The sequence below is a fragment of the Aphelocoma coerulescens genome, chromosome 2, assembly GCF_041296385.1.
Source record: "Aphelocoma coerulescens isolate FSJ_1873_10779 chromosome 2, UR_Acoe_1.0, whole genome shotgun sequence".
Taxonomy (NCBI): Eukaryota; Metazoa; Chordata; class Aves; order Passeriformes; family Corvidae; genus Aphelocoma; species Aphelocoma coerulescens.
The window spans coordinates 16,147,508-16,160,996 of NC_091015.1; the positions used below are offsets into that span (position 1 = coordinate 16,147,508).

The following is a 13,489-nucleotide window of genomic DNA, read 5'->3' on the forward strand; positions in this document are numbered from 1 at the left end:
CAAGTTGCAGCTTGTATGTTTTATAAACTAAGATGAAAAATTGGAACTAGTATTTAAACCATAACAAAACTCGGAGTGTTTAGAGATTCACTAGCATAGAAAAATTGCCTTGCTGAAGCCTATTATGTATTTTATATTGCAATACTCAGTCTTTCATTAAGCTGTATCAAAATTTATTTAGATGTGGAAGTATTTTCTAGCAGAAAATTACAAAAGGGTCTGTGATTTAAGAGAGTCAAGTTCAACAGAAAATAAAAAAGTCACTAACCTTTAAACTAAGAATTCTGTTTCATACTTTACTATTTGTTTTGGATTTCTTGTTTTATAAAAATTACAATATTACTTTGGGCTGGGATTCCACTTAAACAATGCTCTTTTTTCTAGGAGGTTTTTTTTGTTCCCTTAATGAATTCTAATTTAAGAAGTCTGATATAACAATAATATACCTACTTTTTTGAGGCTATCACATTATGCTATTTTGTTTGTTCAGTATTTTTTAAAAATATATTGACTTGGTATGTTTGGTCTTAATTTTGTCAAGTATATTGTAATTTCCATTCAGATTATATATACTCATAATCAAAACTGTGGTATTATACAGAAGAATGAAAAAACTGCCCACAAACAGCAATTTTCTTTCCTATTATTCAGCCATAGGCTTGTTATCATAGTGCACATTTAACTATCTATCCAGGATTTACTTAATACAGTAGAGAAAATACACTTTTACTCTGGCAAAATAAATTTCAGCCATTGCTCTAAACAGAAAAAAAAAAAAAAGTCTTTGACATTGCCATGCAGAGTAAAACAATATTTCATTTTCTGGTAGCATTCAGTCATGTTCAGTCTAAATCGTAAACCAAATGAAATTGGTGCCATATTTATAGAGATATTTGTGAGCCAAAAGCTGTATAATTTTCATTTTACTTAATTTTGCTTTGTCTTGGGAAACTGAAATGCACTGTAACTTTGTTGTAATGTTTATGTATTTCTGTGCATATACTTCCTGTTGCTACAACTTGGGCTACAAATTTGGAATAATCTTCTTTATAATCCTGTTCATACTTCTATTACTTGTACTCCTGAAACCTTTAGGTTTCAGCTGAAAGAGATAACTCTAGAGGAAATTTTGTATCTTTCTTTCCTAGCCTGCTAAACTGACATCATCAGTTCAAAAATTAAAGCTTTGTATTGACTAGGAATGGTTTAATTGGGATGGGACATGTGCTATTGAAACTTAAGCCTGTATATTTTATTATCTATTATCTGTATCTATGATCATATTATCTGTTATGGGTCTACTATTTTTTTTTTAAAGAAGTAAATATCAAAACCATTTATTATTTCCAAAATCTCATGGTAGTAAAAGTTCACAAAAAATAAATAACAGAAAATAGGACTAGAGCAGAATGTAGGAAGTCATTGACTCCATCTGCTTGCGAAACAGCATCAATGTGTGTTTTCTGGACAAATATTTCTCTACCTTTTCTTTCCTGTCATGGAGATTTTATGACTGCTGTAGGCAATATATTCAAGAATTCAAATGTTCTTACCATTAAAGTTGGTTTTGTTGAGTCTTTTTTATTACCTAGAATAGATCAACCCTGATGCCATTAAACCCCATTATTTCTTGTCTGGACCTGGAGAACAGGTGATTGGCATTGAAGGTGTTCTTTAAACCACCTTCTTATTCTCCAGAGTAAACAGATCCAGTTCCTTCAATTTTTTGGTGGAGATCATAATTCTGAGATATTTTGGTGTCCTCTGGTCTTCATCAACTTTCTCAGTATCTTTTTTGAAGTGTAATACCTAGAATGAACGTAATACGTAAATTTGAGCAGTGCCAAACCAAAGGAGGATTTCTTGTCTCTTACAGGTTACAAATCTGGTTATAAGTCTCTCTGTAAAGTCTGCTTTTTTCGTTTAGCAACACTGTGATATTGATAGATAATATCAGTGTTGTTTTCTGTGTATAACAACAGATTTCTTTCTACAGTTCTGCAAACTAATCATGGCATTAGCCAATTCTCTCAGTACCATAGAGCAGAGTCCATTGAGCTCATCTAGTATGAAAACATCTAAGTTATCTAAGTACTAACTGACTAGTTATGTCCTTAGCATAGTCAGAGTGTTCACTATGCCATCAGTGGCATTAAGTAACCTTTAGCAGAATATATTAAAGGTTAATGCAGAAAAAAGACCCTTTAATGTTTCTGCTTTCTTGGTTCCATTTGTTGAAAGCTTGCCATTGACTAACAGAGTTTTTCCTCTTGATTATTACAGAAGTACCAAACAAAATGATGGTTTGAACTTGTGTGTTCCTTGGTAACTGTATTTTGGTTTGTGTCTGTATTTGCTTGTGTTTTTCTTTTCTTTTCATTCTGTTTTCATCTTGTCAGTAGTTCTTTAATTCTCAGTTCCGAACTGTTCTCAGTTGTCAGTTTGAGTGTTGTAGCAGAGACATTACACATACAGTGCACAGAAGATGTTCTACTGGTACTGTAACAGTGATACTGGTTTATTTTCATTTAATTTGTGGATATATATGTTATACCAATATATAGGAAAAGAGACACATTTTTAACTTAGTCTGTGTTTAATTTCAAGCCTTAAAATTGATTGTTGATCTGCCAATAGAGTCTATTTTGCTTCCAACATATCAGATTTCAAATGGTATAGCAACATGATGCAGATTTTATGTCAACTTAATGGAGAGGTAACTATTTCCATGCATGTTAGAATCTATGCTGTAACTACTGCAAGACTTACTGTAATGATAACTTCAAGAAACGAATAATAATTGGTGAAACCATCAGCAATATTTCTTATTTTGTAGAACGGATGCTTCAGCACATATGAAAAATATTTGATTGTGGTTTTACATTAAAAACCCTTAAAGTGGTGTGTTAGTTTTTGAAGCTTAAAAAATAACGTGCATATATATATATATATTTATATATACAGTTATATATTTTTTCAGTATATGAAAATTAAAAGCTGTTTATTTTTTAAAAACCTGCTCCATATTAAATGTCATATGCCAACCCTTATGCATGTAAGGTAAGGGAATTATGATGACTCTGTTATGTGTCAATGCAGTTTCAGTGTAGGAGAAGCAGTCCTCAGAAAAAGAGACTTCACTTTTGAGGTTACCAGTATACTTCTTACACTTATGTAAAATAATAAAAAGACAAGTTTTCTTTTAAAATACCTGTTGGAAATTTTTTATCATACAAGTCAAAGTAAATATCAAAGTCTAATCTATGTGAAAAGGCCACAACTTTCATAAAAGGACAGCTGTTAGTTTTTTTGAGCTGCAGAATATTCTGTGTAGTTTTGTAATCATATTTTGCAGATTTTTAAAAAAATAATTTAGAGTTTTATATGTGGAGATAAACTGATTTCTCTAGGAAACTGCTTGAGAAATTGTTACATTATTTTATACTCTAGGACATATTTTCAAAGTAGATGAAAATATGTTGTTAAGGAAAGACACATTTCATTCTCCTGAAGTCAAGATGATAAAAATGATTAAAAAAAGATAATTTTTTAAAATTGTAGGCATCTTCCTCTAGGACACTCTGTTACAGATGTTTAAAAATTACCTTTATATTTAACCGCTGTTTTGGGGGAAATTTTGTGGCATCTGTTGTTACAAGAAATTTAAGTAAAAATTATGAAGCGCTATGAATATATACTTTATTGATTAGCAGTTTTGTCTGATGTAAATTACTGGTCTGAAACTTTATGAAGTAGTTCTCTCACATTATTTTTGGATGTTTTTTCTCACTTGTGATTCTCTACTACATTTATCGTAACTTGAAGAGCATATTAAATTTAAATTCCTTTTGTACTGTATTTGTCTTACTGTTTCTGTTTACATTTAAGAAAAATATGCTTCAGAAGTTCTGTTTTTGTTAGATCTGTTTTATGTTAGCAAACATTACTCAGTTTTTCAATATTCTATGTTTCATTATGATGTCCACAATTTAGCAGAACACTCCTCTGGGAATGGATGGCTAAAAATCTTTTACAGATTCAAAACTCTCATTTAAAAGAGATGGGCTTGGGCAGAACAGTTTGGATCGGGATGGGAGCCAAAGCTTCCCTGGAATGCAGGAGGTGGATGCTGTAGTTTGATTTACTAGGTACTCTTTAAGTTGTATCTTCCACGTTAGTACCAGCTGGCAATGTTTATGCACTCCAGCTTCTGTTGCAGCTACATGGTAGCTCAGCTCTCCTAATTTCCATGCAAGTCGGTTCATCCCTGATTTTATTGACAGTAAACCTGTATTATAGGCTCAAAAAAATCCACTGTCATATGGTTTAACTTTCTGTGTTGTGTTCTTTGATTTTTTCTTTCTTTTAGTTTCATTGCAGTGACTGAAATAGAGCTTATCATTTAGAAAAACATCCAATCTGGTCTATTCTCAGCAAACCATGTTAGTAATTTTCCACCTGAGCTATGCACTCATTTGAATCTTTATGCCATTTACAGACTTTATCAATAGCTCAATTTCTTACTATGTTTGGGTTATTGAACACCATAGAATCAAAATGGTCTTCTTTAGTAGTAGTTTTACTAGCACGAGTAGAAGTGATTGAATTTTATATTAAATGCACTTTACACATCTGTTAATTAATTGCTTTATTTTAGGGAGGTGATCCAACAGCTACTGTAATTGCACTGTGTTCAATGAGAGATTTAAATCTGTCTCAAGAAACATGTCAGCTGGCCATCAAAGACACTGGATGTCTTGAAGTGTTAATTAATTTACTTGACACAGAAGAAATTAAATGTCAGGTAACTAGCTTTGTCAAAAAGAGCAATGAATATGCCTTTTCTATCAGAATATTTTTTCAAGTTTCAGAGGTACAGAGTATAAAGAAAATTCATTTCTTTTCTCATTTCTGTATTTTCTTGTTTTATTCAGATTTTTTAGAAAGACATCTCTCTTTGACTTTCAGTTTCCTTTTCCTCTCCTGATTAAATACAAAGAAAAAAATTAAATAACCTATCATTTTAAATAATGTTAATGTTTTTGTATACCTAAATAATGTTTAACTTTTATCATTTCCCATTATTTAGACTGGTTCATTAAAAATCCTGAAGGAAATTAGTCAAAATGTATTGATCAGACATGCAATTGCTGATCTTGGAGGCTTAGAGATCATGGTGAAAATATTGGACTCTCCAGATACCGATCTAAAATGTTTGGCAGCTGAAACAATTGCAAATGTTGCTAGATTTAAACGAGCACGAAAGACTGTAAGGCAACATGGAGGAATCAAGAAACTCGTAAGCAGACATTAGAATTTGTACCCTTGTCATATGTGTATTTTTGTTCAAAAAACACATCATGTGTTGTGAACATGATTATTGTAGTGTTTACCATAATTAGAAAGCAGCGTGATATCAAAGTTCCCTGTAGATATTAAGAAAGTCGTATTTTTTTTAGGTTGAGCTGTTGGAATCTATTTCAGCAGGATCATCATACCAAGCCAAAGACACTGAAACAGCACGCTGTGGGGCTTTGGCACTCTGGAGCTGCAGCAAAAGCACCAAAAACAAGAAAGCAATCCGTAAAGCTGGTGGCATTCCATTACTAGCTAGATGGCTCAAATGCTCACACACAAACATCTTAATCCCAATAGTGGGCACACTACAAGAATGTGCCTCAGAGGTGAGTAAACATGTACAGCTAAGTTATTTCTAAGCATTAAAGAAATTGGCCACTAAAAAGAGGTATTACATTCTACAGTCACTTAGATCAGTTATCCCTTCAGAAAGTAGATGCTTTGTGTAATCAAAGTTGTTTTGAGAAGGTCACAACTTGGATTGAAGTAAAAGCCACATATTTTTTATTTAAAAGGCTAGGAGTAATACGTGAAAGAAAAAAATGTAGAAATGAAAGTCTTAATCAGTTTCTTTTTTTTATTATTTTTTTCATCATACTTTACAGATTTCACAGCCTAAGATGCTGTAATCTGGTTAATCAATGCATTTAAATTCTACAAAATTAACCTGCAGGTGTGGCCAAGAAGATCCAATGCAGTGCAGGGCAGAGTGGTTTACAGTGTCTTTGTGCATTGGGTCTGAACCACTGCAAATAGAAGAAAGGAATATATGTGATTTTTCTACGGATTTCCATGACACATTTTGCAACTTTGAGTATATTCAGTTTTAAATTTGAATACAATTTTTTACCATGGCCATGTAAGGGATTACAGGAGTGGGACAGTTCTGTTTAATAGCTTTATGAATGGTCTGGTTGAGGGGATCAAGGGCACACCAAGGGTGGGAGTGTCAATGTACTAGAGGGAAGGAAGGCTCTGCAGAGGGATCTGGACAGGCTGGATCAACGGGCCAAGGCTGGTGGTCTGAGGTTCAGCAAGGCCAAGTGACAAGTCCTGCACTTGGGTCACAACAAGCCCTGCAGCACTGCAGGCTGGGGAGGAGTAGCTGGAAGACTGCCTGGTGGAAAAAGACCTGGAGGGCTGAACATGAGCCACTGAGTGCCCAGGTGGCCTAGAAAACCAATGGTACCCTGGCCTGTATCAGCAATAGTGTGGCCAGCAGGACCAGGGCAGTGATCATCCTCCTGGCACTGCTCAAATCCTGTGTTCACTTCTGGGTCCCTCAATTTGGGAAGGATCTTGAGGTGCTGGAGTGTGTCCAGAGAAGGGCAATGGAGCTGGGGAAGGGTCTGGAGCACAAGTCTGATGAGGAACAGCTGAGGGAGCTGGGGGTGTTTAGCCTGGAGAGAAGGAGGCTCAGAGGGGACCTGATCACTTCCTCCAACTACCTGAAAGAAAGTTGGAGCCAGGTGGGGTTGTTCTTTTCCCCCAAGTAACAAGCAATAGGATCAGAGGAAATGGCCTCAGGTTGAATCAGGAGAGGTTTAGGTTGGATATTATCACCAAAAGGGTTGTCAAGCACTAGAACAGGCTGCCCAGGGGAATGATTGAGTCACCGTCCCTGGAATTACTTAAAAGATGTGCAGATGTGGCACTTAGGGATGCGGTTTAGTGGTGGACTTGGCAGTTCTGGGATAGTGGTTGGACTCAATGATCTTAAAGGTCTTTTCCAACCTAAATGATTCTATTTGTTTATGATTCTGTATCTTCATTTGAATTTGAGGTATATTGCATTTCAGATAAAAAAGTATACATAATTTGTCTTGGTGAATTTGAGGCACTAAAGATATAATTCTTCACGAGATTTTACATTATTAAACACTTTGTCTACTAAAAATTAGCTTCCTGAATTTCACAAATTTATGCATGTTCCATGAGACACAAACCTGGCAGGTTTTAGGTTCAGTAAGTATATATTGAGAAGGTGTCATTTTTGAGGGTTTCTTCTATGGCCTAACTTGGAAGGAACACTAAATGCATTTCTTACACAGATGTTTCCCTCACTTAAAAAATGATCCCATTACAATGCCTGTAGGTTAAAATTTGGATGAAAATATCACTAAAAAATGTTAATCCTAAGAACATGTTTTTCTAACCTTGTTTTAGGAATAGATCTGTTGTTTTGGCTCCTGGTTCTCGATGAAGTGAGTGGGTACTTCTTGATCCCATTCTGCAGCATCTTTTGCTTTCTTGGGTCTGAGCAGGGAGTCTGGACACCTTTCAGAATATTCTGCATTCTGTGTAAGCCAAGTGGCTACAAGATAGGCAGTGCAGTACCTCGTTTTACGGGTGATTTGAAGAACACTGCAGAGAATGTCTGTATTTGCTTACCTTTGAGATCATCAGTAGTATTTTCAAGGCAATGATGACTTGTGCTTATGTAAAGTACAAGGCTTCTCAATATCAAACCCTAGAATTGTAGCATTGTATTATTATTGTGACCTATTAACTGTTAATATGCAGGATCTAAAAGATGCAGTTTATCTTTTTAGCCAAGTTACAGACTTGCAATAAGGACAGAAGGCATGATTGAGAACCTAGTGAAAAATCTGAGTTGTGAACATGAGGAGCTCCAGATGCATTGTGCAAGTGCCATATTTAAGGTAATTGTATTATAATCAGTAGATCAGAACCAGCATTAGCCCTTTGTTTTCATGTCATTGGCAGTTTTAAATTTTCCTTATTTCACTATTTCTCTAATGCATAAAAAATTATAGAAATGTTGTGAATGTTTTAGCTGCATATTTAATATTATAATTAGGTTCCTACTTGCTCTTCTTGTGTGCAACCCTTAAGTTGCACAGGTAACCAGTGGAGAGAGGTAAAGCATGCTGTGCATAGAGTTGTTTTGGGTTTTTTGTTTGTTTGGCCCTAAAGTGGACAATGTGACAGTACAAGCACTGCTGCAAATACAGGAGCAGTTTACTGTCAAACTCTCTTAGTGAGTTGTTAGCAGATTCAGATGCTTGAATATAATATATTTGTTTTCTTCTCTATTAGCTTTTACTAGTTAAAATGTAACTCAGCTAGCTTTTAAAGACATCATTTGACATATTTTTACATCATATATGTTTAATTGTTTTTTATAGTGTGCAGAAGATGAAGAAATACGTGACCTGGTTAGAAAACATGAAGGTCTACAACCACTATCTGTTCTGCTTGATAACAGTGAAAACAAGCAACTTTTGGCAGCTGTAACAGGAGCAATCTGGAAATGTGCAATCAGTAGAGAAAATGTGTTAAAGTAACAATTTAATTTTACAAGCATTTATTACATTATCATGTTTTGATTTTACGGGCCTCTATTGTTTTCAAAACTTGTGTTATGCTTCTTCTTAATCAGTCTTTATAATCAGTTGGGCTTTCAACTTAGGTTTTATAGTACTTAGAAAATTGTCACCTGGCCTCATCAGGGTACAGTGTTAAGGTCCTAGAATCTTAACAGTCAATGGAAACAAGTGGTGCCTCTAGTTAAGCTATAGGACATTAGTCAGGAGGTGTACTAGCACATACCAAACATTTGGCACATGGCCATATCTGATATCCCCCTCCTGTCTGTAGCTTACAAGCCAGAATCACTGCTGCATGGTAGAGAGAGTATGTAGTACACTTAACTTTAACATTTTACATCAAGAGAAGCAGAAACCAAATTATCTCATTGTAGGATAGATATCTAATATGTATTAGAAATATACTGGAGTCTAGGATAATTAGCCTACATGCCTCTCTTCTTGACTACAGAAGGGGCTCAGAAAAGTAGCTTTGTCTGGAGACCCAGCTTCTAAATGAGTGGAATTAGCTGATGAGAGTCCTACTGTAGGTACCAGCAACCCCTCAGTACCAGGGTCCTGAGTATGTCTGAGAATGTGACAGTAGGAGTTGTCACTCTCCACCTTCCATGGAGCAGCGTAATGATTGAGAACGCTTTACCCTCTCATCTAAAATTAATTTATCAGATGCATGCACCTTACCAAAAAAAGGAATCTGGCTCCACTGCTAAGTGTCCTAAGTTTCCTGCTGAAATTATGCTGCTGTGTACAAAAGAATGAAAGATGGATTAGAAAGGTTAGAAAGAGTATTCATAAGCAGTAACATCTTCCTGCTGTCCTAATTTTAGTGTACCTTGCTGGATAAGCACATATGACAGATAAAGACTGGATAAAAATTAGGAATATTTCCAGGTTTTGCATTCTGTCTTTTTACTCTCCTAAATGAGTTCTCAAACTGTTGGCATACAGACCCATGGTCTTTACATCCTTTACTGCTGTTCTACTGCTTTTTGCATTCTTGATTGCACAGCAAAATAACTTTTCATGAGGATGTATCCTTCTTTTCTGTGGACTTTGGGTATGTGCAGAGGTATCCTGATTTTGGATCAATCAGTGATGAGATGGACTGAATGGCTCGCTCTGTACTAGTTAACTAAACAGGGCCAAACCTTTCAAGGTTCAGGCTCTATGTTAGGATTATTGTTTAACTGCCAGCACAGTGCCTTACACAGTTTGGCCTGTGCCAACAAGTGCTCTCCCAGATAATGCCCAGACACTCCTTGGGAACAGTGCAGGCAACAGATTGTTCCCATTAGACAGAATGGGCGAGGCCACCCTGCATGGTGAGGATAAGAGATTTTAGCTGTGTGGATGCTGTTTTGTGCTTCTTGTCCTCAGGGCTAGAGAATGAGCCCTAGCCTGTTTTATTTATTAGTATAGCTGTAGGCAATAAGTCTGTCCAACTGCAAACAGATTTTTGTTGGGCTACTCACATGTCTTTGGCAAGTGCTTGATGCTCCACAAAGGTTACTAGCCCGGCGCAGCTCAAGCTGAATCCATGTGTTACACAGTGCTGAGTCTGAAGCAGTAAACCCTATCCAAACTCAAGATGGGAGGGCACTAAAGAAAAAGGAGCGAGGATAATACGAAAACACCTAAGTAGATCTGGAGGGATGAGGCTGAGTCTGGCATGAAGCTAGAACTAACAAACCCTGCTGGCTCCTGCAGCGGCACTTAATTATCTCTAAAGTGCTCCAGAGTATTTCCTGTGCCTGAGGTTCACTGCTGAGATGTTGTGCTGACTCGGCCGTGAGCTGGTGCAGGTGCCTGTGCCCGTGTAGCTCTGGGTGCAGTGGGCGGGGGAGCAGCCCTACTGCTCCTGGACACAAGATGGCCCGAGCCAACAGCTCTGTCAGAGTGCAGCCTGCCTGTTGCAGAGCCAGCTCACGTCATTCCATCTGTGAAGCAGTTGAAATGCCAGCAAAAATCAGTTTTGTTTGTTGTTTATTAAAATCATTTGCTTACTTTATTGCTCTTTTTTTCATTCTGTTGATGTTTACTCTTGAAAAAAATAATTGTAGGGATACTTCCAAATTACAATGAACAAAGAGGAAAATTTCTCTTTAAGCAAAGGTTTGGATGATGAAAAACAAAAGTTTCTCATTTCTCAGTTACTTTAATTATGATGCTGATAATCCATCTTGAAAAGATTAGTTTTTATTGAAACAGATCTAGTTCTGCCATAAAAATCTCAGAAATACTAATATTTTTTTATATGAAAGAAAAGCCACATGAGAAACTGATTCCTGGAAAATAGTTCTTGTAGCTCAGGTAGACATTCCCAGAAGCTAGGGGCTTGGAGGAAAGCGCAAATGAGAATTCGGTACCCTCAGAGAAATTTTCTCAGATAATTAGATTATATACAGGTTAGATCTAGCTTGATATACCACATGGAACTGTCAAGGTGTATCAGAAAGTGTATAAAAGGAAGATGCAGTATTTGTTAAGTGTCAAAAATCCTCTTAAGTTTTGAACAACAAAAAATAAAACAACTTAGAAGATGATTCCGGAACCGAGGAAGAAGTCCTGTTCTGAGTGATGAACTCCTGAGGTTTAGCACGCATCTCTTTGTAGGATAGGACCTCCAAGATTTTAAAAAACATGTTTTTGATTCTCAGTATCAAAAGTTCCATGAAGAATGAGGAAAGTATTAATACAGCAGTCAAGTAAAATTTCTGTCAACTTATTTCTTAATTACAAGTTGGAATCTAGCAGTGTGCTATAGAAGTGTACTAGAACTATGGTTCTGACCTCAGGAAAATGCAATGTATTAGGCCTGAACTAAGTATAAAACTGGTCAGGGTAAACTCTCTAAAAAGCTGATGTTTAGTGAAAAGTGAGGGTGATCCTTGAGAGGTGGAGGAGGGTCTGGTACAATGCTACTCTAGCTATTGTTAACATAGCAGGAAAAAGTGCTGGAAGTTAGGATAGCACAGTAATTGCCAGTCTTCTGGTTTGTTTTCAGCTATTTGTAGGTGTTGCATGCATATGTCAAGTTTAAAAAAACTCTTAAACTACTCAGGAGATTCTTAGACAGCTAAATTAGAGAAAAGTAGTTAGAAAGGTAGAGTAAGAAATTAGGCTGTATGTCACAGAGTAAGTGTTTGGAATGGATTACCCGTATTGGGATTTCTTCAACAAAATGATTTACATTCAGAAATTAAAACATGTACTTCAATTATAATAACACTTAAATTACAAAATCAAGCTTATAGTGGTAACATACTGAAAATAATAGCTTTGGATTTATTGTTGTCTTTTAGATTTCAGGAATATAAAACTGTAGAAGCTTTGGTAACACTGCTTACTGATCAGCCTGAAGAGGTCCTTAAAAATGTCATTGGAGCACTGGGAGAATGTTGCCAAGAGCAAGAAAATCGAGGCACTGTCCGCAGATGTGGTGGAATCGCACCTATAGTGAAGTTACTGACTACAACTGATAGGGCACTACTTGTGAATGTCAACAAAGCAGTGGGAGCTTGTGCAATGGAACCTGAAAATATGATGTAAGTTATTCATATTAATAGAATTTTAAATATTGAAAAAAAAATTAGTTATTCTGATGCAAAAATAGTCAATTTTAATCTGATTTAAAAGATATTTTACTTTTTTGCTTTTTACAGAACTGTGTGGGTTAGTTACATCCTACTGTAAATGTGCTATAGATAAAAAAATTATTAAGGAAATATATAGAATGTAAAGCTTTTGTATTTTGAGAAAAATCAAATAAACCTTTAGGAAATTGATTTTTGTTAAAGTTGAAACTCAAAGTTGCAAAGCACCATTTTGAAGTGCTGCATGATAGGTCCATGTTTTACCTTCTCTTTTTACATCTGTTCTCAAGTAATTAAAAATAGCCTAAATTAGAGAAAGTTATTTTAAAAGGAATCATGCACATTTACTGTCATGAAAATATACTTTTTTTTTTTTTTGTAGTAGAGTATTACTTGCATTGTATATCTCTTTTGTCCCTCTCCATCATTCCTTCTGTGAACTCAGACAGTTTTGGACCCTTTTCTCCCCTTACTCCTTTGCAAAACCAAAGAAAAAGACTGTCTTTGATTTTGTGATGTAGATTTGTACAAATTACGAATATTGTTGATTTTTATGATTCAGTGTTTCAGTTAAATGTTGAGGTCAGCATTTGCTGCACTTACTGTTCTCTTACAAGGATATTTACTTCAAGATTCTCAGCATATTTCCCTCCTTATACATAAGGGAGGTCAGAAAGAGAGTTTTATTAAGCTCCTCCTGTTCTGATTTGCATAATTCACTTGATATTCATATAGCAGTGCAGGGAATTCTTTTCCTGAATAGGGCTTTTGTTTTCATGCTTTGGCTGTCACCCAGTGGCAAAAGGCTGGATGGTACACAACTGTAAACATGGGTTGTATGAGCAGTTAGCCATGTAGCATAAAAGTATAAATAAATGAAATCATTTTAATGACATTTCTCACTAAAAATCAGCCTTTAGCATAAGGTATTAACCTAAGAGAATTAGCATTGCAAATACTGAGAAACTTAAATGCCAATAAATATAAATTGATATTTATAAAACCTCAGACATACTCCAGTACTCAGAACTGTCACTTGTAGTATCCAGTATGGACAGCTTCATACTGGAATGTGTTCAGTATAAGCATAAAAAAAATCCGAGCTGCTGCTTAAATTGTGATAGAACAAAGTCTGTCTTGTCTTTAAGCAGAAAGTACAGGTTTGGGACAAAATTTATATTCTAGAGT

At 35.6% G+C, this 13,489-nt stretch overlaps 1 protein-coding gene across 2 annotated transcripts in view; it reads left to right on the forward strand.

Annotated features, from left to right (window-relative positions):
* ODAD2 (outer dynein arm docking complex subunit 2) overlaps window positions 1–13,489 on the forward strand; it is a 73,101-nt gene that overhangs the window by 18,399 nt on the left and 41,213 nt on the right. For both annotated transcript variants that reach the window (XM_069005735.1, XM_069005736.1), the window contains 6 exons: window positions 4,658–4,804; window positions 5,090–5,299; window positions 5,460–5,684; window positions 7,911–8,021; window positions 8,508–8,662; window positions 12,011–12,253. In XM_069005735.1, the coding sequence (XP_068861836.1) occupies window positions 4,658–4,804; window positions 5,090–5,299; window positions 5,460–5,684; window positions 7,911–8,021; window positions 8,508–8,662; window positions 12,011–12,253 (1,091 nt within the window). The remainder of the gene's footprint in view (window positions 1–4,657; window positions 4,805–5,089; window positions 5,300–5,459; window positions 5,685–7,910; window positions 8,022–8,507; window positions 8,663–12,010; window positions 12,254–13,489) is intronic.